Here is a 26808-nt window from a genome sequence, read left to right on the forward strand (position 1 = left end):
ACCCGCGCGGCCCCGCGGGCGCTTCGCGGGACGCGAAGCGGGCGACTTCCTTGCTCTTGGCCAGAGGAACCCCAGAGCGGCCCCCCAGGAGGGGACTCTGGAAAAAGGTCAAGAAATTGCACCGAGTTGAATACCGAGGCGGCCTTGGTAACGCTCCCTCCCCCGTCACGTGATCACGCGGGCCGGAAAAAAGGAACCCTAGGCCGCCCGACGCCCACACAGGTTGGCGAGGGGGTTGGGAAGGGGCGGGACAACGCGGCTGAGGAGGACTGCGCCTGCGCCATGGGACTCGCACGCCCTACCACTTCCGGCCCTCTCACAAAGGCCTCCCCGGAAATGAGAGTGGGAAGGAGATCCAAGGTTTTGGGGGCTGTGAACCTGTTGGCCTTGAGTAGTTGCTAGCAGAGGTCGCAGGGTGTCCGCAAATCCTCCCACATTGGAGAAAAAAAGAATGAGGACAAAAGTCCCACTGGGGAGAGGCTCCAGTTATCCTTTTTTAAGATAATGGCATCTTTGCTAGTAGAGGCGTGGGCTGAGCTGGGTGTGGGATTGCGGGCGCTCCTCCCTGTTTATGGGGTGGGTGTGGATTTAGAATGTGACCGAACTGGACATGTGCGCGCATAGAGGTCATGGAATCCAGATATTTTTGTGTTCATAATTATCATTGTGGTCATCAAAGTGGTAAATGCACACGTTTGAAGAATAGGAGGATTTGTAATGAGAAGCAAAAATTCCCTTTCCTCAGAGGCAGCCACTTTTAATCAGTTGTGTTTTTAGTTCTGATTCCTAAAAAATTGCTAAGTAAAACACTTGTATGCTATTTCTTGATTCGTTCATCTTAGTTACCTTTTGACTTCATGCCATGATAATGAAGATACAGAACACTACACTGTAGGGGAGGAAGACAAGTCCTCTACCCTCTGGGTCTTTTTGGTTGGGATACGAATTAAATTGGCATGAGACAGAATAATAGGAGAAAATCAAACAAAACATGTATACGTGGGAGAGACTCAGGAAAACTGAGCAACTCGTCAAAATGGCAGGGGCTCTTATCTTAAATATCATCTTCAGTTAAAGACAAAGGAGGATGTTGCAGGGTGGGGGGAGTCAGTTATGGGAGATTACCAGAAAAGCACAGTAAATAAGAGTAAGGTTATTACACAAATTTAAGTCCTTGCCTTCCGCATCGATAAGAGTGTCTAGAGATAAGGTCATCCCTCCCTTCTTCCTGGTACAGAGAGGGAGATACCTTTATAGATGGAGATTTCCCTTACAAATGTAAATGTCTCTTACAAAGGGTAAATTTTACTTTGCAGGGCTTCTCTCATGTCTGCAGTTTTTTTTAAAGTAATAATTCTTATTAGCCCCAAATAATCTTCACGCCAAAGAGACACATTTTGGGGTGGCCAATTCTGATCCCCCACAACACCATCCCCTTCTTCTTCTTTTTTTTTTTTTTTTGGTGAGGAAGATTGGCCCTGAGCTGACATCCACTGCCAATCTTCCTCTTCTTGCTGAGGAATATTAGCCCTGAGCTAACATCTGTGCCCATCTTCCTCTATTTTTGTATGTGGGATGCCACCACAGCATGGCTTGACGAGCGGTGCATATGTCCACATCCGAGATCTGAACCTGTGAACTCTGGGCCGCCAAAGCAGAGCATGCAAGCTTAACTACTATACCACTGGGTCAGCCCCTCACCATCCCCTTCTTTATCTCTCCCTAATTTACCTTTGTAACTTTAAACAACATAATAATCCCCCGTTTTTTAAGACTACACACTTGGGGCTGGCCTGGTGGTGTAGTGGTTAAGTTCGTGTGCTCTGCTTCAGCGGCCCGGGGTTTGCGGGTTCAGATCCTGGGCTCAGACTCTCGATGGAAAATAACTGATGACCATTCTATAGATAAGAGAAATAAGGTGAGTTTACTTGAGCCAGAGTGAGGATTATAACCCGGGAAGGCCTTAGAAAGCGTTCCGGAGAAGCATGGTTTTCAGTCCAGTCCTATATCTTTTTAGAACAAAGAACATACATTAAACACAGCCAGGATATGTTTTCATCAAAATTTCAAAAGGTATTCAGTTGCAAATTAGCAGGTCAACATGACCCCCTGTGATGTCAGGAAAGGGACTAATCTGGGCGTTACCAATAGGGCCCTACCAAGAGAGTGTTACTAATAGGGTGTAGGGGGGAAGTATGCATTCTTATCTTAAGAGACTGCATTCTTTACTTTGATGGTTAAGCAGATGTACAATGTATATTTGATAGGCCATAAGTCAGGCTTTTTAGTTCAAGCCAAATCAGTTTTGAACCCGAATAGTTACCCCATATACCTGAATATGTGAGAATCTCTTGTCATTTTCCCCTTTTGATCAACAATCTTTTGATAGAAAGTATTGCTGATCAAAATATTGTCACTCGGTGCCAGGGTGGTTGCTGCCTGCCCTGGGTTCCTCATGTCCCTCTGTGCTAGGCTTTTATTTATTTATTTATTTATGAGGAAGATCAGGCCTGAGCTAACATCCATGCCAATCCTCCTCTTTTTGCTGAGGAATACTGGCCCTGAGCTAACATCCGTGCCCATCTTCCTCTACTTTATGTGGGATGCCGCCACAGCATGGCCTGACAAGTGATGCGTCGGTGCCCGCCCGGAATCTAAACCCAGGCTGCCAGCAGCGGAGCACGCGCGCTTAACTGCTACGCCACAGGGCCAGCCCGGTGCTAGGCTTTTATTTTATTGATTTGCCCAGTTATCTGCGTTGGGGGGAAATAGTCAGATATAGTGGACAAGCGTAGAGGTATATATTAGCAGGGGAAGTGTTTCATAGGTTATGTAATTTGTCAGTTATTTTTAGGTTATCCCACAAACGTTGCACATGTGCTTTTACATGACTTCCTATAGTTACATTGTTTATAACAATTATAGAACAGATAATATAATACTTGATTAGCTTAAAAATGAGTTTTTAGGCACAGCCTTAATAAGAAAAGGAGGGCCGGCCCTGTGGCTTGGTGGTTGAGTGCGCGCGCTGCGATGCTGGTGGCCCGGGTTCGGATCCCGGGTGCGCATCGGGGCACCACTTCTCCGTTCATCCTGAGGCCGAGTCCCACATACAGCAACTAGAAGGATGTGCAGCTACGACACACAACTATCCACTGGGGCTTTGGGGGGGAAAAATAAAAAAAAAATAAATAAAAAAAAAAAAAAAATAAGAAAAGGAGGTTTGTCCAGGGTTGTAAGATCGATCAACCATCTCAAATCACTGAGCAATCATTACTCTAGCTTGCATGCCAGTCTTACAACACTGAGAAAGAAAACAGTAATTAGTTTGAATATTTTGACTAATACAAGAATTCCACGGAGTAAGAGAAATAGGAATTGCAATCCGGGTCACAAATGGAAACCAATACCGGAAGGGAGCCAGCTAAACAAATCAAGACTGGGTGTAGGATCGTTTAAGGCATTCACCTGTTTTTCTCATGTGCTTTAGCAGAGATGATACATTGGAAGATTTATCAGATATAAAAACACAGCATTCAGTTTGAATGATATATATACACCAACTTGGGATGCTGTAAGAATATCTAAGGCCATTCTATTTTGAAGGACAGCCTTTCTCATTAAAGATGTTTCAGTATCTAATAAAGCTATTCCTGCTTGACTACTGTTAAGGGCTTCTGTATGTGATATGACATCCTCTAGCCCCAAAGAAGGAACATATATAGGTAGCTGCTTGGTGGTCATACCAGTGGAACACTGAATGAGCCCATCTGGCCTTAAAGAGAGGAAGATTGGCAACCGGTATTAGCTCAGGGCTACTCTTCCTCACCAAACAAACAAGGAAACTATGCACTTAATGCTCTGTTCCTTACTGCATCAATTTTTAGTAACAGTGCGGGCATAGGGTAAAATGAGTGAGGCATTCCCCTTGGACACAATTTAAGGAAGCACCAAAAAACTAATCCAGGTTAATAGTATTTTAATGTGACATTTAAAAAAAAATCAATGCAAGAAAATCCGCAATGAACAAAATACCAAAATTTTAAATAAAGACAAGATCACTGTTATTGATTTTGTCTCAGGCTCCAATATACCTGGGCAAGACACTTGTTACTGATGCTGTTTGTAATGCCCCCAGGCATTAAAATATTTAGTTTGGCTAGTGTGTTTGGATTGTATTCCTCTTGTCAAAAGCTGGCTTTCCAAATATCACCAACACAACCTGTTGGTGGCACAAGCTGAGTTGATTGCTTCCTCAGGTAAGGGAAAACACTACTTGGCAAAGCTTTGGCAGTGTCTCAGAGAGAAGGTAAGGCCAGAATTTATTGAGAATTGGAAGTTTGGTTCAAGGCGGGTCTTTCAATTCAGTGTCTTGATTAAGGATTTGGTAAGAACCACTGTACAACAGTGGAAAATTGGTGGAAACGGCAAGGTGAGGGAACTCAAATAATCTCAGTGGGCAAACTGGCTGTTGTTCAAACCATTTGCCTGGGCTGAACGGTCAGAAAGAATACAAAGTGCTAATGAAAGCAAAGGACCACAAAGTCACATTGATGTAGGCAGTCAGGTGTGGTTTGGGTTCTCTGTGTCTAGGCTGAGTGTTGGGGTAGATGGTTTTGGTTTTCACTCTCTTCTTTCTGAATACATTCATCCATTCAAAAAATATTTAATAACATCCCAGACACTGTGTTGGGCACAAAGGATACACTGAGGAATAATGCAGAATCCCTGCCCTCGTGGAGCTGATAATCTAGTGGGAGACATAGACATGAAACAAGTAAACAAATAACACTATTGGAAATTCTATTATTTAGTAAACTGCAGTGAAGAAAGTGAGTCAAGGTGAGGAGATAGAGTGGCTGGGGATGGTGCAGGATGCCGTTTTAGGTAGGGTGGGCAGGGAAGGCCTCACTGAGGAGGAGGTAGATGATCGGGGACCTGAATAAGGAGAGAGAACCAGCCATGTGAAGGTCTGGGGAAGACTGTTCAAGTCTGAGGAAAAGCAAGCATGCAGGTCCCGAGGGTGAGGGTGAGCTAGAGGAGGGGTGATGGCAAGCAAGGGCAGAAAGGTAGGCCAGGTGCAGACCAAATGTGGCATGGGCCAACGTAAGTGAAACCGAGCACAAAGAAGTTAAAAAATCTTCCCTGGACTAGAAGAAGAGAATGAAAACTTTGAGATAAGCTTTGCTAACTGCAGCTGTGCATACTCAGTGTAAGCAACTGTTGTATAAAACTAATCAGGTCTTTCTGTCCCTCCTTAGTATTTGAGTGAGCTGTCTTTCCCAGAAAGTCAAGGTCCAGACATTAAGATTCAGCCTCACAAGGCCAAACGCAGGCTGAAGATGAAAACTAACCAAAAGAGTCCAGACAGTCAAGGGAAAAGAAATTCAGTCTTCAAGGCCAAACACAGGCTGGTGGAAAGGTGCCAACCAGCAAGGCTACATGCTCTCCCTCCCCTACCTAAAACCCCAGCACATGCTCCCCCTCCTCTACCTAAAACTTCAACACATGCTCTCCCTCCCCTCCCTAAAACCCCAAATAAAAACTCCCACCTTTTTCCCTTTGAGCAGGTGGATCTGAGTTCTAACTCACTCCCATCTCCTTGTCTGGCTGCCTTTGGATAGTAAACCTCTTTCCTTGCCACAAGCCTGGTGTTTCAGGTTTTTTCTTTATTGGCCCTACTATGCAGTAGGTAAACGAACCTGTGTTTGGGTTCGGTAACATAAGGACTTTCAGTTTTAATGGTTACGATAGGAAGCCTTTAATACATTTTCAATAGGTTTATGTGATCTGATTTATATTTTTAAATATTTTCTGATGGGAATTTTCAAACATGTGCAAAGTTAAAAGGAATAATACAATAAACCACATACTCTTCACCCAGGTTCAACAATTATCAACTATACCTCCACCCACTCCCCCAACACATTGATTTTAAGCAAATCCCCTATCATATCACCCAGAAGTACTTTCAGTATGCATCTTTAAACTATTTTTAACACAATCACAATACCATTATCACACTTGGGAATATTAACAAAAATTCCTATTGTCATCACAGATCCAATCAATATTCAAATTTCCCCAGTTGTTTCATAAAAAGTTGTCTACAGTTGGTTTGTTCAAGGTCCAAACAAAACCCACACATTGCAGTTGGTTGGTAGGAATCTTAAGTATCTCAATGTATAGGTTTCCACTATACATTGTTTTTTTCTTCAATTTATTTGTTGAAAAAGCTAGGTCACTGTTTGAGTTGAATTTCCCACAATCTGGATTTTACCATCCCTATGGTGTCTTTAACATGTTCCTTTGTTTCTAATTTTCTGTAAGTTGTTGGTTAGATCTAGAGGCTTTATGAGATTCAGGCTTGAGGTTTTGGCAAAAAATACTCCCCATGGCATATTTTCTATTTTAAAATATTGCTCTGGTTGTTATGAAGAGAGTGGACTGTGGAAGGAAAAGAGTGGAAACAAAGAGACCCGTTGTAAAGCTGATGAAGGCTTAGACCGGGGTGGTGACCACAGAGATAGAGTGAAGTGTGTAGATTCAATATGTATTTTGAGGTAGAACTGACAGAAATTTGTGATGGATTGGATGAGAGCATGAGAGAAAGGGGGACATCGAGGGTGACTCCTGGGCTTGAGCAGATGGAAGACAGTGGTGCTCTCAGGGACGGGGGTGGGGGTGGGGGTGGGGTTGATTAGAGGTGGTATTAAAGCCACAAGACTTGGTTCTGGTTAAAACATCATCCACCTGTGCCTGTTCCTATTTCCTCTCCCTCCCGAGGACCCATCTAAACAGGAACCACTACAACCTCTTGGCTGTTTTTTGGTTGTTGATTTATTTGGTTTTTTTTTTTTGCTTCTCTCTCATGCCAAAGATGATTAGGGGGCTGTCTCATTTCTGGCGACAGAAACAGCTCTACTCTCTGGTGCAGTGATGCAGAACATGTGCCCTTAGGGGAAGAGGACTGGGCCTTGGCCACTTGCTCTTTTTTTTATTTATTTATTTATTTATTTATTTATTTTTCCCCCAAAGCCCCAGTAGATAGTTGTATGTCATAGCTGCACATCCTTCTAGTTGCTGTATGTGGGACGTGGCCTCAGCATGGCCAGAGAAGCGGTGCGTCGGTGCGCGCCCTGGATCCGAACCCGGGCCGCCAGCAGCAGAGCGCGTGCACTTAACCGCTAAGCCATGGGGCCGGCCCTGGCCACTTGCTCTTGCGTTGCACCAGCCAAACTTGTTCTGGTCACACTGTCTTGAAATGACCATTGAACGTTGACTGATAGCACTGCCTGATGACCTCCTCGTTAGAGGGTACTGAAACCAACTGTGCAAAATTCTAGGTTACGTTAAACTTCTGGACTAAAGCTGATCATCTGGTTTCTGTAAGGATCTTACTTGGGATTATTTAATTACCATTTTCTTTGTTCATATCTCCACTTCCTTGTCCTATCAAGAAATAGTTGAAGGCTGTCACCTTCAGGTTTCCTTTGTCATTGAGTAATTATTCCTGAATAATTTTCTACAAGTGGCTCCTCATGTTATGGAGTGTTCTCTCTCTCTCACATACACACACACATACAAATGAACATATATGTACACACCAGCTCCTTACTTTTTTTCTTGATAGTATATCTTGCAGATCTTGCCATATGAGTGCATATAATGCCTCATTTTCTTGAAAAGCCTGTTGAGTGTCCATTGCATTGTTATTACATTTAACTTTTTTAACCAGTCTTCTCTTTTTCTTTTTTAAAATATTAACAAAACCCCATGACCTCAGTCTAACCGTGAGAAAAACATCAGACAAACCCAAATTGAAGGTCATTCTACAAAATACCTGGCCGGTATACTTCAAAACTGTCAAGGTCATCAAAAACAAGGAAAGAATGAGAAACTGTCACAGCCCAGAGGAGTCTAAGGAGACATGACAACTAAATGTAATGTGGTATCTTAGAGGGGACCCTGGAACAGAAAGGAGATGTTAGAGAAAAACTCATTAAATTGAAATAAAGTATGGAGTTGAGTTGAATTAGTAATAACTTCTAAATACGGTTCCTTAATTGTGACAAATGTATCATACTAATGTAAGATGTTAATTATAGGGAAAAAATGGACGTTCCTATGTATATAGGAACTCTCCACACCATCTTTGCAAAATTTTTTTTATAAATCTAAAACTATTCTAAAATAAACGTTATTCTAAAGAACATGAAGTCTCCCTTTATGTACAACTCTGAAAGAGTATCAAAACATATTGAGTGTGTGGGGCCAGCCTGGTGGCATAGCGGTTAAGTGCGTGTGCTCTTCTTCGGTGGCCCGAGGGTTCGAAGGTTCGGATCCTGGGCGCACACCGATGTACCGCTTGTCAAGCCACGCTGTGGTGGCGTCCCATATAAAGTAGAGGAAGATGGGCACGGACGTTAGCCCGGGGCTGGTCTTCCTCAGCAAAAAGAGGAGGATTAGCGTGGATATTAGCTCAGGGCTGATCTTCCTCACAAAAAAAATAAAAAATAAAACATATTGAGTGTAGGGTGGGCCAGTGGCATAGTGGTTAAGTTTGTGTGCTCTGTGTCAGTGGCCCAGTGTTTGCAGGTTCAGATCCTGGGTGCAGAGCTACCCACTGCTTATCAAGCCATGCATGGCAGGTGTCCCACATACAAAGTGGAGGAAGATGGGCACAGATGTTCGCCCAGGGCCAATCTTCCTCAGCAAAAAGAGGAGGATTGGCAACAGATATTAGCTCAGGGCTCATCTTCCTCACCAAAAAAAATATGTCTGTAGAGAGAGAGAGAGTGAAGAAAGTCAAGATGCAGAACAGTATGTATACTATAGCACAGAGGAAAAATAAATATATACTCACATTTGTTTTTATTTGCATAATGAAAGGATACATAAGAAATTTATGAAAATGGCTTCCTCTATAGGGCAGCGATTGGCAAACATCAGCAGGGGCCAATCCAGCTCATCACATGTTTCTGTAAACCAAGTTTGAAGGAACAGCCGTGCTCATTTGCTTGTGTACTGCCTGTGAGTGTTTTCCTACTGTGAGGGTGGAGTTCAGTGGCTGTGACGGAGGTTGTATGTTACTGTCTGCCCTTTTACAGACCCTGCTTTAGGGGCTTGGGGAGGAAATGGGTTGCATAGAGATTGGAGTGGGAACAATATTTTTTCACATAGATTTTTTTGCATATTGTTTTGTTTTCTAAAATATGTGAATGGGGCCGGCCCTGTGGCTTGGTGGTTAAGTGCGCACGCTGCGATGCTGGTGGTCCGGGGTTCGGATCCCGGGTGCACATCGAGGCACCACTTCTCCGTTCATCCTGAGGCCGAGTCCCGCATGCAGCAACTAGAAGGATGTGCAGCTACGACGTACAACTATCCACTGGGGCTTTGGGGGGAAAAAATAAAATAAATAAAATCTTAAAAAAAATAAATAAATAAATAAATAAATAAATAAAATATGTGAATGTATAACCTATCAAAAAAATTTTCTTTTAATTTTAAAACACCACCCACTGGAACTAGCCTTTCAGATGTTGCTGGTCTCTGGCATCTGCTAATCTCCGTCTCGTGGTCTGCTTGCTTTGTCAGGAAACTTCAAAAATCCTTCTCAACTATTTGGCTATAGGAACAATGGTGCTGCCCAAACCTGGGATCTATTACTTCCCCTGGGAGGTCAGTGCCGGCCAAGTTCCTGACGGGGGCACACTGAGAACATTCGGCAGGTGAGAATAGCTATTTTTTCACCTGGTAGGGGAATCTTGCAATGGCTTTCCCCCCTAAAAAAACAATTAAAATGGTTTTATTATAATTTTGTCTATTTTTAAAATGCTAAAAAGTCAATATGTATTCATTGTGAAAAATATAGACTGTCCATAAAGGTGTAAAGATAGCAAGTAAGGGGGCTGGCCTGGTGGCGTAGCAGTTAAATGCCAGCACTCCTCTGCAGAGGCCTGGGGTTCGCAGGTTCAGGTCCTAGGGGCACATCGACACACCGCTTATCAAGCCATGCTGTGGTGGCGTCCCGTATAAAGTAGAGAAGATGGGCACAGATGTTAGCCCAGGGCCAATCTTCCTCTCCAAGAAAGAGGAGGTGTGGCATTGGATGTTAGCTTAGGGCTGATCTTCCACACACACACAAAAAAAAGAGAGCAAGCAAAAATCACCTGTAATCCCACTGTCTGGACAACCACTGCTAACCTTTTGGTGATTACTTTACACACGTTTTCATGTGTGTGTGTATGTATATATGTATATGTGGGTGGGTGTATATACACACAATACATGTATGTACATGTATACTGCGTTAGTTGCATATTGCTGTGTAACAAATTACTCCCAAATTTAGTGGCTTAAAATGACAACAAATGCTTATTATTTCATAGTTACTGTGGGTCAGGAATTTGGGAATGGCTTAGTTGGGTGGTTCTGGCTCAGATTTACTTATAAGATTACAGTCAAGATGTTGGCCAGGGCTGCCAACATCTGAAGGCTGGCTTGGGCCTAGAGGATCTGCTCCCAAAGTGACTGGAGGAGCTCCCAAGGTGACTCATTCATATGTTTGGCAAGTTAATGCTGGCTGTTGTCAGGAAGACTCAGTTCCTCACAAGGTAGATTTTTCTTAAGGGCTACTTGAGGATCCTCATAACATGGCAGCTGGCTTTCCCTAGAATGAGTGATCTAATCTAACAGACAGAGGAAAGAAAAAGCCACAATGCCTTTTATGACCTAACCTCGGAAGTCCCTCTCAGTCATTTCTGCAATATCCTGAGGGTTACACAGGTTGACATTAATCAGGATGGTAGGGGACTACACAAAGTGGGGAATACCAGGAGATAAGAATCATTGGGGACCATCTTGGAGACATACATGTACGTACATGTAGAAATATTTTAACCTAGCTGAGATCATATTATATATGAGGTACTATATTGTACCATTTATTTATTTACTTTCTTAACTGTGTATCATAGACCTAGTTCCATGCCAGATATGTAGATCTATATTATCACTTTAAATAGCTCCATTTTATTTCATTGCATAGATATACCATTAACTTATTTAACCATAATCTATTTATTTAACCAAAATCTATTGATTTTTGACAAAGACATCAATGTAATTGAGTGGGGAAAGGACAGTCATTTCAACAAATGATGCTGGAACAAGTAGATATTCTTATGGAGGTGAAAAAACACCTTGATCCCTACCTCACAGCATACAAAAAAATAATCATTTGGACTGGGTCATAGATGTACAAGCTAATTATAAAATGTTTAGAAGAGAACAGGAGAAAATCTTTACAACCTTGAGATAGGCAAAGATTTCTTAGATAAGTCACAGAAAGCAAAAACCATAAAAGAAAAATAATGTATAAATTGGACCTCAACAAAATTAAAAGCTTCTGCTCATCAAAAGATACTATTAAGAAAACTAAAAGGCAAGCCACAAACTGGGAGAAAATATGTGATGTGTGTGTATAACAAATGATTTGTATCTAGAATATACAAAGAACTCATACGACTCAATGACAGGAAGACGAAAACTTAATTTTAAAATAGGCAAAGGATTTGAACAGACACTGCCAAAGAAGATATATGGATGGCAGGTAAACACATGAAAATTTGTTCAACATCATTATTCATTAGGGAAATTCAAATTAAAACCACAATGAGATACTCCTACACACCCACAAGAGTGGCTAAATTTAAAAAGACTGACAGGGGCTGGCCCCATAGCGTAGTGGTTAAGTGCACGTGCTCCACTGCTGGCGGCCCGGGTTCAGATCCTGGGCGCACACCGATGCACCACTTGTCAGGCCATGCTGTGGCGGCGTCCCATATAAAGTGGAGGAAGATAGGAACAGATGTTAGCCCAAGGCCAGTCTTCCTCAGCAAAAAGAGGAGGATTGGCATGGATGTTAGCTCAGGGCTCACATCCTTCCTCACACACACACAAAAATAATAAAAAGACTGACAATACTAAATGCTGATGAGGGTGTGGAACAACCGGAACTCTTATACCCTCCTGGTGGGAATGTAAAATGGCACAACTATTTTGGAAAACAGTTTGGCACTCGCTGAAAAAGCTAAACATATATCTACCATGTGATCCAGCAATTTTTTTTTTTTGGTGAGGAAGATTGGCCCCGAGCTAACATCTGTGCCAATCTTCCTCTATTTTATATGTGGGGTGCCACCATAACATGGCTTGATGAGCAGTGTATGGGATGAGTCCACGCCCGGGATCCAAACCCGTGAACCCCAGGCCGCTGAAGTGGAGCACAGAAAGTTAACCTCTATGCCACTGGGCCGGCCCCTGATCCAGCCATTCTATTCCTAGGTATTTCCCAAGAGAAATGAAAGCATATGTCTACACAAAGACTTGTCCATGAATATTCATAGCAGCTTTCTTTGTAATAGCCAGAAAATGGAAGCATCCCAAATGTCCATCTGGATGAATGAATAAACAAATTGTGGTGTATCCATACATGGAATACTACTCAGCAATAAAAAGGAATGAACTACTGCAACATGCAACAATGTGGATCAATCTCAAATATACTAAAGAAATCAGACCAAAATAAATTACATGCATGGTTCCATGTATATAAAAGTCTAGAAAATGCAATGTAATCTATAGTGTAAAAAGGCAGATCAGTGGGGTTGCATGGATGGGAGGGTAGGAGGATTACAAAACGACAAGAGGGAACTTTTCAGGGTGATGAAAAAATATATTCATTATCTTAATTGTGCTGATGGTTTCTCAAGTGTATACAATGTTAAATGTCAAGGAGTGTACCTTACATATGTGTAGTTTATTGTACTTCAATTATACCTCAATAAAACTGGAGGGGGGGCTGGCACTGTGGCTTAGCGGTTAAGTGCACACGCTCCACTACTGGCAGCCCGGGTTCGGATCCCGGGCGCGCACCAACGCACCGCTTGTCCGGCCACGCTGAGGTGGCGTCCCACATACAGCAAGTAGAAGGATGTGCAGCTATGACATACAACTGTCTACTGGGGCTTTGGGAGGAAAAGGGAAAAAAAGGAGGAGGATTGGCAATAGATGTTAGCTCAGGGCTGGTCTTCCTCAGCAAAAAGAGGAGGATTGGCATGGCTGTTAGCTCAGGGCTGATCTTCCTCACACAAAATAAATAAATAAATAATAAAACTGGCGGGAAAAAGCATATGTAGCAGATTGTTAAAAAGGGGAGAGGGCAAAAGACTTGAACGAACACTTCACAAAAGAAGGTGTACATAACAGTTAGCAATCATACAAAAAGTAAATAATAAAGCATATAACAATTTTTAAAGATATATACAAATGGCCAATAAGCACGTGAAAAGATGCTTAACATCATTAGTCACCAGGGAAATGCAAATTAAACCCACGATGATATGGTATTTCATGCCCCTAGAGTGGCTAAAATTCAAAAGACTGACCATACCAAGTGCTGTGAGGATGTGGGGCAACTAGAGCCCTCATACGTTGCTAATGGGAGTATAAAATGGCACAGCCACTTTGAAAAATAATTTGGTAATTTCCTTTAGAGTTAAACAGACAGGTTGACCATATAACTCAGCAATCCCACCTGGGTATTTACTCAAGAGAAGTAAAAACATATATCAACACAAAGACTTGTATGCAAAGTTCATACCAGCTTATTCATGATAGCCAACTGGAAGCAAACCAAATCAACTGGTGAATGGATAAATAATTTGTTTATTACTACTGCACTACTGAGCAATAACAAGGCACAAACTACTGATTTACCCAGCACCATAAAGGAATCTCAAAACTATTAGGCTGAGTGAAAGAAGCTAGACACGAAAGAATGCATGCTGTTATGATTTCATTTATATGAGGTGCTTGAGTAGGAAAACTCATCTGTAGAGACTAAAAGCAGATCAGTGCTTGCCTGTGGTGGGAGGATGAGGAGATAGACCTCAGAGAGGCACAAGGGAACTTTTTGGGGTGATAGAAATGTACTAAGTCTTGGCCGGAGTGGTGGTTACACAAGTGTATACTTTTGTCAATCCTCATCAAACAGGTGCCTTTTAATGCATGCAATTTATACCTCAACATGTAGACTGAAAAAAAATTGTCTAATTTATTGCTGCCATTTTTATTTCTCTGATCAGAGTAAGGCTGAACATTTTCCCTTGGATTTATTGGCCTCCCAAAACCTTTTGAGTTTTGTGGTGGTTCTGTCCATGGATAGAAATGATCGCACTTCCCCTGACCTCCAGGTTGTGCCTCTACGACATGACCCAGTCCCGAGTGACCCTGATGGCTCAGCAGGGATCTGACCAGCACCAGATCCTCATCTGTACCAAGCTGGTGGAGCCGTTCCAAGCCCAGGTGGGCTCCCTGTACACTGTCCTTGGGGAGCTGGAGCACCAGAAGGGTAAGTCATGACCTCACACACCGTTTTCCACTCTGGGTCCTGAGTTCGTCATCTTTTGGGTGACTCAGTTAGGACTGGGCGTGGCTTGTGACCCAACTAGGAGTCCCTCATTGAGGTTAACCCTCCTTCGAAATCAGCCCACAAGTTCAAGAACTCGTGGGAAACAGACGTGATTGGGCTCAGAGTGGACCTGCCATGGGGAAGCGAGAAAGAGAGGAGAGAGACCATTAAATTCTGAAGACCTGCAACCTGCCAGGCCTGGTACCAGGTGGTTTGCTTAAATCTTTTTGAACCTGCCCACCAGCCCTTAATCTGTCTTATTATTGCTGTTTTATAGATGAGAAAACCCAGGCTCAGAGAGGATGGGGCTGGAATAAGAGCCCAGGAAGTCAGGGTTAAGAGAACTAGAGCACAAGGGAAGAAATAAAAGCAACTTGACATCGAGAGCTGAAGGTTGCTCTTTAAAACCTGGGCCACTTTCTTTTACACGGTTGATTTCATACCATATAATGTTGTATCTGGTTGTTTTGGCTTAACATTATATCATAGGCATTTCCTCATGTCTTTAAATTTTTTCTAGATATAGTGTTTAATGGCTATTTAACATTTTACAGATTGGATGTGTATCCTAATTCACATGGCCATTGGACATTTATGTTGTTTCCATTTTTTGCTTTTATTAACACACCATACATTTACTGGTTAAAGAAACTAGAGTATATTCAGTCTATTAATAGAATATTATGCAGCCATTAAAAATGGTGTTATAAATTTATATCAATGGACATTGAAAATGTGTTCACAATATCTTACTAAGAAAAAGCAGTTTACAAAACAATATGTATCGTATGACCTCATTTTTGTTTAATGTACATTTTTTATATACATAAAAGTTTGAAAGATTATTTACCAAAATGTTAATAGTAGTTATTTCTAGATGGTGGGACTGTGGGATTCCTTTTACTTTTATTAGCATTTTATAATGAAAATGTATTGCTTTTATAGCCAGAAGGGAAAAAAGGTTAAAAAAAAAATCTATCTATCTATTAAAAATGCTGCTTAATATCCTTGTGTGCTAATCTTTGTCCATTTTCTGATTCTTTCTTTTTTTTTTTTTTTAAGATTTTATTTATTCATTTTTTTCCCCCCAAAGCCCCAGTAGATAGTTGTATGTCATAGGTTCACATCCTTCTAGTTGCTGTACGTGGGACTAGGCCTCGGGTTGGACGGAGAAGTGGTGCCTTGGGGCGTGCCTGGGATCCGAACCTGGGCCGCCAGCATCAGAGCGCGCGCACTTAACCGCTAAGCCACGGAGCCGGCCCCCTGATTATTTCTTTAGGGTAGTTTCCTAAGAATAGAATTGCTCCCTTAAGGGATACGAACATTCATGTTTCTTGATTTACACAACCAACTTACTTTCCAAAAGTCACAGTGGTTTTTAACTTTGGATGAAATGCACTAGAAAAAAAATGTAATTAAATGGTGCTCACTTTAATTATATTTGATTTAATATGAAAGTTAATATTTATTCAGGGTTAAGCCTTTGAGCTCACAGAGTTCCTGCCTTCATAATCAATTTGAGAGAGGTATCAGGAGGAGGAGTGAAAAGGGGGACAAAGAGCCTTTGCATAAATGATTTCCACCTTGACTAGAGCCCAAGTCACCTGAGGCTTTCTCCTGCCCTCCTGGGCCCTGCGGTTAGTCCTGGGAGCTCTCAGGAACCCACTGCCCAATGTCTGGAACTCTAAGTCTCGATTGCAAATACAGAGAGGGGTTGAAAGTAAGGTGGGACAGCAGGCCAGGACGAGAGCAGGACCTGGAGTGGACATTTAAAATTACATGTGGAAAGAAATTGGAAAAAACTTGAAAGTATAAATTCAACCCATATAATTTTTTAATTTAATGTTTTCAAATCAAACATGCACAAAAGTAGAATGGTAGACTTAGCCTCTGTGTATCCATCACCCAGATTCTGCGGTGGCCCACATTCCACTGTTCTGTGTCACCACCGCCCGTGTTTATTTATTGTGCTGGTGTATTTTAGAGCAAATCTGACATCATTTCATTACCACAATCTAACATTACCACAATTACGCTCAACAAAATTAATAGCTTTGCCTTAATGTAATCTAATACTTTATCTCATTTTCAATCCCCCCACACACCCCCAAAAATGGCTTTTTACCATTTGTTAGTTCAAATCAGGATCAAAACAAAGTCCATACATTGGGTTTGGGTTACATATCCCGAGTCTCGGTAACAGTTGTCTTCCTTTTTTCTTTTTTTTCTTAATGCCATTTATTGGAGGACTTGGGTCTGGAATGGATTGATTGCTTCCTCCTGGTTGCGTTAAACCTCCTCTTGCCCTTGAATCTATCCTGTCTTTTTCTGAATGGATTATATTTCAGGGAAACCATGTGTTTGATGAGGGAAGGTTCTTTAGAGATGACCCACAGTGAATAAATGCAGGAGAAATGATTAAATTCAAAAGTCACCTCTTTACAAGCCCTGATGAAATCGTAAATCCAGGCAGCGATCATTATCACTGGCTGCTAAAATCATTAGGTGGAAGGTCGACGGAAACGTTGTGGTGCAGGGATCATGACCCCAAGAACACCTGGGCCCACCTGAGCAAACCACACATTACCATATGCAGAACAATCCGGCACATGCCTCCGCTGGGACGCACTGGGAAGGCACCACTCTGATGCCTTCCCCCCCCCAAAAAAAAGAAAAAAATAGAAAACCTGATCAAGTCTCAGATCAAGCAGCGTTCTTCGTAGGCTCTGGCTGGTTTACCACTTCTTGTTACCACACATATTATTTTCTTCACAATTTGTATTTTTTTTTCTTTCTTAAAAAATTTTTTTCCCTCAGTTTCCAATTTCTAAGTAATATGTGCTTATCAATTGCAGCTGACACAGGAAAGACGACGACGACGAGGAGGGAGGGGCAGAGTGTGGGCTGAGCCTGGAAGTGGCCACTGCCCTTTAGCCTGGGCACAGCATGGCTGCTTTCACACCTCCCTCTCTGCATGTCTGGCCGGGTCCTAAGTCCTGGGGACACAAAGGTCAACCAGACAGGGGCCCTGCGCTGTGGCAAGGTTGGCAGTTATGAGGACAGACAAGAGGCCACCTAAAGACACCTTGGTAAAATTTTGGCACATAGAGCTAGCTGAGGAGGCCAAAACGGTGAAAAAATGCCAGCTGTGTGCAGAAACTCGCTGGCTCTGACACCTTTGGGCATCATCCTAGGGCCCGAGGGTGTCCTCTCCAGGACCTAAGGTGTTGGAGCCCAGCCTTTCCCCAGCTCTGCTCCAGGTCCCTAATAGAACTCCCAGGCTGAAGGTTACTACCTGCAGTGGGAGGCTGCTCCAGAGCTCTCACCATAAATCCCACCCTGGTGCCCTCCTAAGCCTGCCTGTTGTGTCCTCTGGAATCTTTGCTTCTCCATCTTCAAGCCTCTTTATTATGCTCTTGCCTTCTCTGGGACTTGCCTGAAACACGGCTTTTTCAGAGGAGAGCAGTTCCCCTGCCACCCTCCCAATGTGGGGCCGGAATCCTGCTGGCTCTTCAGGTTTGTCAGTGGACACCTTTCTCCTCCTCTGCGGCAGGCCAGTTCTGCCACCACGCGCTGCTGCCCCACTTCTGCCTCCCACACCCATCGCCACAGAACTGCCCCACCTCTGCTCCCTGAAACTGCAGCAGTTCCACCCTCGGCATCCTTCCGCTCTCTCCTTCTTCATCCCCATCAAGACCCACGGACTCTGGACTCCTCTATTTTCTCCCACCTTCTCTCTCCCATTTGTTTTCCTTCCCACCAACCGGACCTCACTATCATTTCAACCACTTTCCTGGCAGAAGTTTCAATCTCTTGCCTTCCATCATTCCTGCCTGATGAAACCTGTCGATGCAAAATAACCGATGACCATTCTATAGATAAAAGAAATAAGGTGAGTTTACTTGAGCCAGAGTGAGGATTATAATGCAGGAAGGCCTTAGAAAGTGTTCCAGAGAAGCATGGTTTCCAGTCCAGTCTTATATCTTTTTAGAACAAAGAACACACATTAAACACAGCCAGGATACATTTTCATCAAAATTTCAAAAGGTATTCAGCTGCAAATTAGCAGGTCAACATGACCCTCCCCACCCGTGATGTTAACAATAGGGTGTTACCAATAGGGCATGGGGGGACCTATGCATTCTTATCTTAAGAGAGTGCATTCTTTAATGGTTAAGCAGGGTACAATGTATGTTTGATAGGCCATAAGTCAGGCTTTTTAGTTCAAGCCGAATCAGTTTTGAACCCGAATAGTTACCCCATATACCTCGATATGTGAGAATCTCTTGTCAAACCCCAACCTCCACCGTCACAGGTCCCACTATTGATGGAGAAAGTTCACAAAGCTCCTTGGATTCCTAGCACAGTGATTTCAAGTTCTCTTCTCTCACTGGGGCCCTCCGTGCTGCCTAGAAATCCTTCCACGTGTCCCGGTCAGCCCCTCTCCCAGCACCCACAACAGCTATTTCAGGCATTCATCTATCACACAAGATCCCCTACTTCATCACCTCCCCTGTCCCTTTCAGCAAAACCTCACCTCCTACATCCCAGGTAAAGTTGAGGCCACAGCAGTGGTCCTTCCTCCTGAAATTATATGCAGCCACACCCATCAGTAGCTGCTTTCCTCCAGTCTGCAGGGAGGAGAAAGGTCCCTCCTGCCTGGGGCATAGCCCCAGTGCTGTGATCCACGGCTTGTACTGCCACAGGACTTTCCTCTCTCCACTGAATCCTTACCACTGGTTCTTCTCTCTCAGCATATAAAGCACTCAAGCCTCTTCGATATTAAAATAATAATAACAATAATAATGTCATCTTCTGCTCTATATCCCTACCTAGCTGTGCCCCTCCTCCCTTCACAAACTGCCTAAAAGAAGATGTTTTCTCCATTTTACCCCTTGTTACCTCCTACTCACACCTCGACCCACTGTGTTCTGACTGCTCTTTGTAACTCAGTCCCTTCTTTTCTCTAGGCTCTTTGTAACTTTGCAAGAAGCAATTCCCCTAAACGACTGTTTCCCTAGCTGTCTTGTTCATAAACCGTTCCCCCTCCCCTGCAGCACTTCTTCAAACAGTGTTCTTTTCATTCCGTTTACACAGACATTTCGCAGATGGACTAACAGAATTGCCCAGTTTGTCCCTGTGATTATTTCTAAAGCCCACTTCCATATTTAATAACTTTTTTCATTCACAGGGAGAAACAACATGTTCCACTATATAAATCTGGAAGGGAGAGTTTTCCCAGCCTGTGGGGAGGAAAGAGCTGATAGGCATTAATGCAAAGAAAGTTCTGTGAAATTAAGTCAAATAACTAAGAAAATATTCATACAGGAAGAAGTTTGGAAACATTTGGCATAGGATCCTATTTCGAGATGTTTAACTGTGAGTTAAGAGAGCTCTGATTTTGTCCTTGCTTCCCCCGTGTCGTCCTGAACACGTGCAGCTGCTCTGTGAAAACTCTTTTTTTTTTTCTTTTTTTGTGAGGAAGATCAGCCCTGAGCTAACATCTGATGCCAATCCTCCTCTTTTGCTGAGGAAGACTGGCCCTGGGCTAACATCCGTGCCCATCTTCCTCTACTTCATATGGGATGCCACCACAGCATGGCTTGCCAAGTGGTGCATCAGTGCGTGCCCGGGATCTGAACCCGTGAACCCCCGGCCACTGAAACAGAGTGTGAGCACTTAACCGCTGCGCCACCAGGCTGGCCCCATGCTCTGTGAAAACTCTTTACGGCTACGTGTGCCAGCAGAAAAGGTGTAAGCCTCTCACTGCCAAGTGAAGTTTAGTCAAATGTCCTTTTTGATTGATCAGTATGGACAACCCAGCTATTCCAGAAGAGTCCTGAGTGATGAGAATCAACAGTCTACACTGGTCGGCAGATCCAGATATTATCACAGTCCATTCCACTGTAGCCTGTGCAGTCTCTGCGGCCCAGCACTGGGGCTGGCAGAAGCAGATGACACACAGGCAACCTCATATCTCAAACAAGTTCATCTTCCCACATTGAAGGCTGGAATCTAGACAATCTGACACTCTGAATTCCACCCCCAGGCTGTGTTGAATCAATAAAATGGCCTAGACTAGAAGGAAGGCTAGGCGCGGACTTTACCTAACCAGAGAGCCCCTATCTTAAAACGGCATCAAAAGAAGACAGGATAATGTCCTAGAACATTGATTGTCTTCATCGATGTGCCCAGAGAGCACAGAGAAAATGAGTGAAAAAATAAAAAAAGATTAGGGCAAACCCCAGAGATGTCTTTCCTGTTTGATGTCACCTGAACGTTGACAAACCTTTCCATAACGCATCAGGGCACCACAGCATCTGCCAGAAGTCCCCCCAGCCCCTCGTGCAGGGTGGGATGACTTCCTTCTATAAGGCCATACTCTCCCCTTGGATGTATTAAATATGGGGTTCTCGGGGCCGGCCCCATGCCGTAGTGGTTAAGTGCGCGTGCTCCGCTGCTGGCGGCCCGGGTTCAGATCCCGGGCGTGCACCAATGCACAGCTTGTCAGGCCATGCTGTGGCGGCATCCCACGTAAAGTGGAGAAAGATAGGCACAGATGTTAGCCCAGGGCCAGTCTTCCTCAGCAAAAAGAGAAGGATTGGCCTGGATGTTAGCTCAGGGCTGATCTTCCTCACACACACACACAAAAATATATGGGGTTCTCCTTGCCACAATTTCCAATGCCAGTGGGTCCCAGGATTCCAAAGGTGCTCTTCCCTTGACACAAATGGAGACCTAGGATGGTGATTGAGACCCCTCCTCAACCCCGGGGAATTGGGACCTACAGAGAAGGTGGCAGGAATTAAGATGACAAAAGAGGGAAGCAGAGGGTGCCTCTTTCTGGCCCTTCCTCCATGGAGAAGTGGAATTTTCGGGCTACCCCCTAAGTTGCAGACATGTGCCTGTAGTGCATGACAGGCCCACAGTTCTGAGGCCCAAGGGGACAAATTGCCAACATCCTAGATGCCATCCTTGTCTGCACCCTGTCAAGCATCCTGTTAAAACTCAGGACTGAGAACAAGTCGAGGAGAAACAGCTGGAATGCATCTGTAGAGTTTGTTGCTGACACTCGGTCAATCACTGCTAGGGCCTTGCTGTTTGTGTCTTTCAGACGGAGGTTTCGTGGTGAAGGCCCGGGTGCTGACTTGTGTGGAAGGAATGAATCTACCCTTGTTAGAACAAGCCATCCAGGAGCAGAGGATGTACCAGCGAGAGAGGGACAGCAGCCAGTAGGAAATGGCAACTCCTGGCAACCCCCGCATCCAACCTGCTCCTGGGGCCAAGCCAACTGGAGATGCCAGAGCTGCTGCAGAGAGGACGCAGGAGCTTCCCTGGAGTGACAGCCTTTTTTGGAGCCAGAGGGAAGAGGAGGGGTTATTAATTTGGGATTGTCCCAGAAATGAAAGCCCAGAGAGCAAGTGCCAAAGTCTGATTCCCTCCCCCCACCAGGAGACCACAGGAGGCCAGGCTCTGGGGCACTGGAGGCTGTGCCTCGTGTGGGGTCATGGAGGGTTCCAGAAAGTCCTCGTGAATAAAGGCCCCAGCAACGAGACCTTGCTATGTGTGCACGTGGTGCAGCGCCGGCAGGGGCCAGGAGGGGGAGCTGCGGAGCAGGCAGTCTGTGGGGCAGAAAGGCTGCAGGAGCGCAGGGTTTCTGGTGAATTGTGGGCTGAGGGCCTGAGGTGGGGCTGCTGGGGGCACCCAGGTCTGGGTGGGAGGCCCAGGACGCAGAGAGGCTTCCGCTGCCCAGGTTCTGCCCTCAGAGGAGGCTGAGCGTCCACAAACAGGCCGGGCCTAGCTCCTGGCCCTGGCTGTGTGGCCTAGGGCAGGACTACGGCTTCAGAACCCTTCCTGACCCCTGACCTCTGCCTCAAGCTGACCCTGGCCTCTCAGGCAGCCCTTCTGGGCAGGCTTCTGCCCCCAGAGCCCGGGCCTGGCTGGGCAGGGGCGGGGGGCTCCGGCCTGAGAAGTTTGGGCCCTCTTGCGTGCCGTAGCCGGGCACCTTCCTGGCCGGGCAGGGAAGGAGGCCTGGGGCTCCAGCCTGGGCTGGGCTGGGCTGGGCTGGGCTGGGTGAGGGGCAGTCCTGCTCCAAGCCAGGTTCCCAGGGATGTGCTGGGGTGGGGGATGGAGTGGGGCCTGGGCCAGGGCGGCCTGGCAGGCAGAGCAGGGTGAGCCCTGTGGGCCTCAGGCCTCAGGAGCCAGGAGGCCTGAGCGCAGGCTGGGTAGGTGATCCATGGAGGCTGGAGGAGGCCCCAGGGGCACTGGACATGGGGGACGAATGCCCCAGGTGCCGTCTGTTTCCCCGGGCAGCTCTGCGGACATGGATGTGTTCCAGAAGGTAGAGAAGATCGGAGAGGGCACCTATGGGGTGGTGTATAAGGCCAAGAACAAGGAGACAGGGCAGCTTGTGGCCCTCAAGAAGATCAGGCTGGATTTGTGAGTGCTGGGATGGCCTCTGAGATCCCCACCCAGGGGTGCCCCACAGCCCGGGAGATCCCCCATCCATCCCTAGTCTCAGGGTTTTACATTCAACTCCTTGTCCGAGTGCTGCCCAGTTACACTGGGGCGGCTGCAAAGGTGCAGCCATCACTCATCCTCACCCTGACCGGCCTTTGTCCCAGGCCCCTGGTGGTGATAAGTGTGTGTCCAGGAGCACAGGTGACTCCCCCGGCAGAAGTGCACTTCTTGGCTCCTGCCTCCACTGCTGTGCCCTCCTTTCCTGCAGGGAGACCGAGGGGGTCCCAAGCACCGCCATCAGGGAAATCTCCCTGCTCAAAGAGCTCAAGCACCCCAACATTGTCAGGTGAGGTGGGGAAGAGGCGGGGAAGCTGGGCCTGTCCCAGTTCACCTGGGAGCCGCATCCTGACTGGGGTCCCCCGGCCAGGCTGCTGGACGTGGTACACAGCGAGAAGAAGCTTTACCTGGTGTTTGAGTTCCTCAGCCAGGACCTGAAGAAGTACATGGACTCCACCCCTGCCTCCGAGCTCCCCATGCACTTAGTGAAGGTACCCAGGGAAGGACGGGGAAGACCAGCTAACGCCCCGCCCAGCCGGCTCCGCGTCCGCTCAGCCAGCGCCCTCTCATCCTTGCTGTTCCAGAGCTACCTCTTCCAGCTGCTGCAGGGGGTGAATTTCTGCCACTCTCATCGGGTCATCCACCGAGACCTGAAGCCCCAGAATCTACTCATCAATGAGTTGGGTGCCATCAAGCTGGCTGACTTTGGACTGGCTCGAGCCTTCGGGGTGCCCCTACGCACCTACACCCACGAGGTACCACAGGACAAAGGGGAGAGAGAGGCAGCCAAAGGGATGTCACCTGTGTACTCAGCCACCCCGAATGATGCTGTTTTCTTGCCCCTACAGGTGGTGACACTCTGGTATCGCGCCCCCGAGATCCTCTTGGGCAGCAAGTTCTACTCAACAGCTGTGGATGTCTGGAGCATTGGTTGCATCTTTGCAGAGATGGTAGAGAGAGGGACAAACATGGCTGCCAGGAGGCCACAGGCAGGGTCCTACTGGGGTGGGGGTGGGACCCTGATTCTCCTATTGGAGGTAGATTAAGAGGTATTTGGGACTGGCTTAAGGAGTGAGGAAGCGGCCCTTATTCCCGCAAAGGCCAGGTTCTTAGTGCAGCCCTGGGAAAGATATCTTGAAGGTGCCTCCCTTGTCTGGCCTCTTACCTGGTAATGGATTCTGTATGACAAGGGAGTAGACCCCACACTTTCTCCTCTTCCCCTTTCCAGGTGACCCGCAGAGCCCTGTTTCCTGGTGACTCTGAGATTGACCAGCTCTTTCGTATCTTTCGGACCCTGGGGACACCCAGTGAAGCCACGTGGCCAGGAGTCACCCAGCTGCCTGACTATAAGGGCAGCTTCCCCAAGTGGACCAGGAAGGGGCTGGAGGAGATTGTGCCCAGTCTGGAGCCGGAGGGCCAGGACCTACTCATGGTAGGTAAAGGTATAAGGCGGGGGAGTGCAAGAAAGGCCTCCTGTCTCCAGTCACTCCTCCCACCAGAAGTGTCCCCTTTGTCAGCCAGCCTCTTATGGAACCCTGGCTCCTTCTTAGTCCAAGCTGGTCTCTTTTCTGACCCTTGTACACAACTTGCATAATGATTCTTCAAGCTGGACACCTGTCCCGTGATAAGTCCAATGTTCATCTTCCCTTTTAAAACTTCTCTCTTCTAGTTATCTTTGTTTTTATGCTGTGATACTTGCCTTTTTCTTAGTTGCCTAGTGTTCTTGGTAATTTTCCTATGTGGAACTTATTACCCCATCTAAGCTGTAAGCTTTCCCAGGCAGGGACCATACCCCCTCCTGCCTCAGTGTTCCCCACAGCGGTCACTCCTCACACGAGGCTGTTCATAACAGGCCGTTCCCTGCTGCCTGGGCCCCTGCCACAGTCCTCACTCACCCTCCTGTTGCATCATCTTGACCCCTTGGGCTGGCCCAAGCCTAACCACCCAGAGCCATCCATTCTTGCCCACAAAGACTCAGAGCCACATTTCTCTCTTTAATCTGGTGTTGGATCAGAGGAAGGCAGGGCAGTATTTTCACCTTCGGGCTGTGTGTCCAGCTTTCGGGAAGTCTGTGTGTGTCTACCAACCCAATGACAGCAGGACGGCATAGACTTCCAACCAAGACTCTTAGCACTCCATCCTGGCTACTCCAAGGCAGTGGGTCCTACCACTTCCTGCCTGGTTTAGGGACTTGGAGTTCCTGCCCCCCCCAAGTATGCTCCCTGGACAGGTTTGGCCCCCACTTCCTGATACATAGAGAGAAGTCTGTCTCAACCAGAAGTGGAGCCTGGAAACCTCAGTACGGAAGGGGAGAGACTGACTCAGCCTCAGTAGCCTGAAGGAGACCGGAGGTGACTCAACAGGGCTGGACTAGAACTAATTCTCTTTTTGTGTGTGTGTGTGTGTGAGGAAGATCAGCCCTGAGCTAACATCCGTGCTAATCCTCCTCTTTTTGCTGAGGAAGACCGGCTCTGAGCTAACATCTATTGCCAATCCTCCTCCCTTTTTTTCCCCAAAGCCCCAGTAGATAGTTGTATGTCATAGTTGCACATCCTTCTAGTTGCTGTATGTGGGATGTGGTCTCAGCATGGCCAGAGAAGCAGTGCGTCGGTGCGCGCCCAGGATCCGAACCCGGGCCGCCAGTAGCAGAGCGCGCGCACTGAACCACTAAGCCACGGGGCTGGCCCTAGAACTAATTCTTTGTCCCCAGATTCCAGGAGTGTCCAGAACTGGCTTGTGAGCTGGGAGGTGGTGGCTTCATGCAGTTCTGGGTTTGAAGGCAGCACTTTGGGGCTTGGGGCCCTCCAGCTGTGAGGGTAATTCCCATCCAGCCCTGGCCACACCTAGGTCCAATCTCTTTCCTCCTCCTCCTTCCTTCACAGCAACTCCTGCAGTACGACCCCAGCCGGCGGATCTCAGCCAAGGCCGCCCTCGCCCATCCGTACTTCTCGTCCACGGAGACTTCCCCAGACCCCCGCCAGTGTGTCCTGGAGCATTTCTGCCGTTGAGAACACTCAAGGCCCCCGCCTGAAAGCCTCTCTCCAGCTGCTGCCCCAGCTGCCTCCCCACCCACTTCCCAAGAAAGAACATATCTGGGGAGAGAGCAAAACTCTAAGGAATTTGGCATTAGCCGTCAGAGGGCTGAGTTTGGGTTAGTCCTGCCAGCAGGTTAGCGAGTTCCTGTGTTGTTTATTGGGTTAGACGGTGACGTTTCAAGATGGGGGCACAGAAGCTCTGTGCACAAGGGGGTATGTTAGAGACTGGGCCCCCTGGCACTGGAACAACAGGTACCAAGGAGAGCAGGAAGCCTGTCCTGGCTGCCTCCTGGTGCTCCTCACCTCCCGGGCTCTCAGCTGCCCGGCCAGACCCTGAGGGAAAGGGTGCCCCCTGCTGGTCTTTTTGGATTTAAAATGTTTGGGGGAAGAGTTGCGTTAAGAGTCCCAAGTTAAACAGGGAGCAAGGGGAGGGAGAGACAGGATATTTTCCTGATCCCAGGGGAGGTCGAGATGTGTGTGGCTGTTCTAAGTAGTTGTCTCATCACCTAGGATTTGCTCACATTTGTTTGCCTCTGGCTTTAAGAGCAGGAAATAAAAATGACACATTCCTGAGTTTTCCAGTGTTTTTCTGCTCAGGGGTGACACCAGGGACTTGCCAACAAGGGGGAGGTAGACAGAGGACTGGAGACAGTTCTTGGTGCACCCTGAAGGACCCGGTGCAGAGATGGCAGGGAAGAAGGGGCCAATCCATGATCGCCTTCCATGACCTGCCAGTGTATCCCCGCCCCCGCCCCCAAGTCAAAGGAGCCGTAGCCCTCT

The 26808-nt window shown here is 46.4% G+C and overlaps 2 protein-coding genes across 6 annotated transcripts; both read left to right on the forward strand.

The window, feature by feature from the left end:
- The first annotated feature begins 11 nt into the window (after positions 1-11).
- TEN1 (TEN1 subunit of CST complex) lies at positions 12-22031 on the forward strand. 2 transcript variants are annotated; one of them, XM_087441647.1, is made up of 4 exons: positions 12-222; positions 9635-9731; positions 14259-14416; positions 21591-22031. In XM_087441647.1, exons 2-4 carry the CDS (start codon positions 9640-9642, stop codon positions 21710-21712), a joined length of 372 nt encoding a protein of 123 aa, XP_087297773.1. In that variant the 5' UTR covers positions 12-222; positions 9635-9639; the 3' UTR covers positions 21713-22031. The 2 variants fall into 2 exon arrangements, with proteins under 2 accessions (XP_087297773.1, XP_087297774.1); XM_087441648.1 differs by having other exon boundaries at positions 17-222; positions 9598-9731.
- Positions 22032-22038: 7 nt separating this feature from the next.
- Positions 22039-26601, forward strand: CDK3 (cyclin dependent kinase 3). Of its 4 annotated transcripts, none has more exons than XM_087441645.1 (8): positions 22039-22136; positions 22790-22915; positions 23130-23282; positions 23364-23484; positions 23578-23748; positions 23842-23943; positions 24222-24425; positions 25876-26601. In XM_087441645.1, the coding sequence occupies exons 1-8, from the start codon at positions 22039-22041 to the stop codon at positions 25999-26001; spliced, it is 1101 nt and encodes a 366-aa protein (XP_087297771.1). In that variant the 3' UTR covers positions 26002-26601. The 4 variants fall into 4 exon arrangements, with proteins under 4 accessions (XP_087297771.1, XP_014644767.2, XP_004432837.3 ...); XM_014789281.2 differs by having other exon boundaries at positions 23205-23282; XM_004432780.3 differs by lacking the exon at positions 22039-22136 and having other exon boundaries at positions 22488-22915; positions 23205-23282.
- The last annotated feature ends 207 nt before the right edge of the window (positions 26602-26808 follow it).

Source organism: Ceratotherium simum, chromosome 16 (genome assembly GCF_057802395.1).
Source record: "Ceratotherium simum simum isolate JZ-2026a chromosome 16, ASM5780239v1, whole genome shotgun sequence".
Classification (NCBI taxonomy): Eukaryota; Metazoa; Chordata; class Mammalia; order Perissodactyla; family Rhinocerotidae; genus Ceratotherium; species Ceratotherium simum.

Excerpts from the sequence above, each read along its gene's own strand:
- CDK3 (XM_087441645.1), top strand. The coding sequence starts at position 22,039 with ATGTGTGCACGTGGTGCAGCGCCGGCAGGGGCCAGGAGGGGGAGCTGC. Across the intron at positions 23,749-23,841 it reads TACGCACCTACACCCACGAG|GTGGTGACACTCTGGTATCG; the intron begins GTACCACAGGAC and ends TTGCCCCTACAG. Across the intron at positions 23,944-24,221 it reads GTTGCATCTTTGCAGAGATG|GTGACCCGCAGAGCCCTGTT; the intron begins GTAGAGAGAGGG and ends TCCCCTTTCCAG.
- TEN1 (XM_087441647.1), top strand. The coding sequence starts at position 9,640 with ATGGTGCTGCCCAAACCTGGGATCTATTACTTCCCCTGGGAGGTCAGT. Across the intron at positions 9,732-14,258 it reads ACACTGAGAACATTCGGCAG|GTTGTGCCTCTACGACATGA; the intron begins GTGAGAATAGCT and ends CCTGACCTCCAG. Across the intron at positions 14,417-21,590 it reads GGAGCTGGAGCACCAGAAGG|ACGGAGGTTTCGTGGTGAAG; the intron begins GTAAGTCATGAC and ends TGTGTCTTTCAG.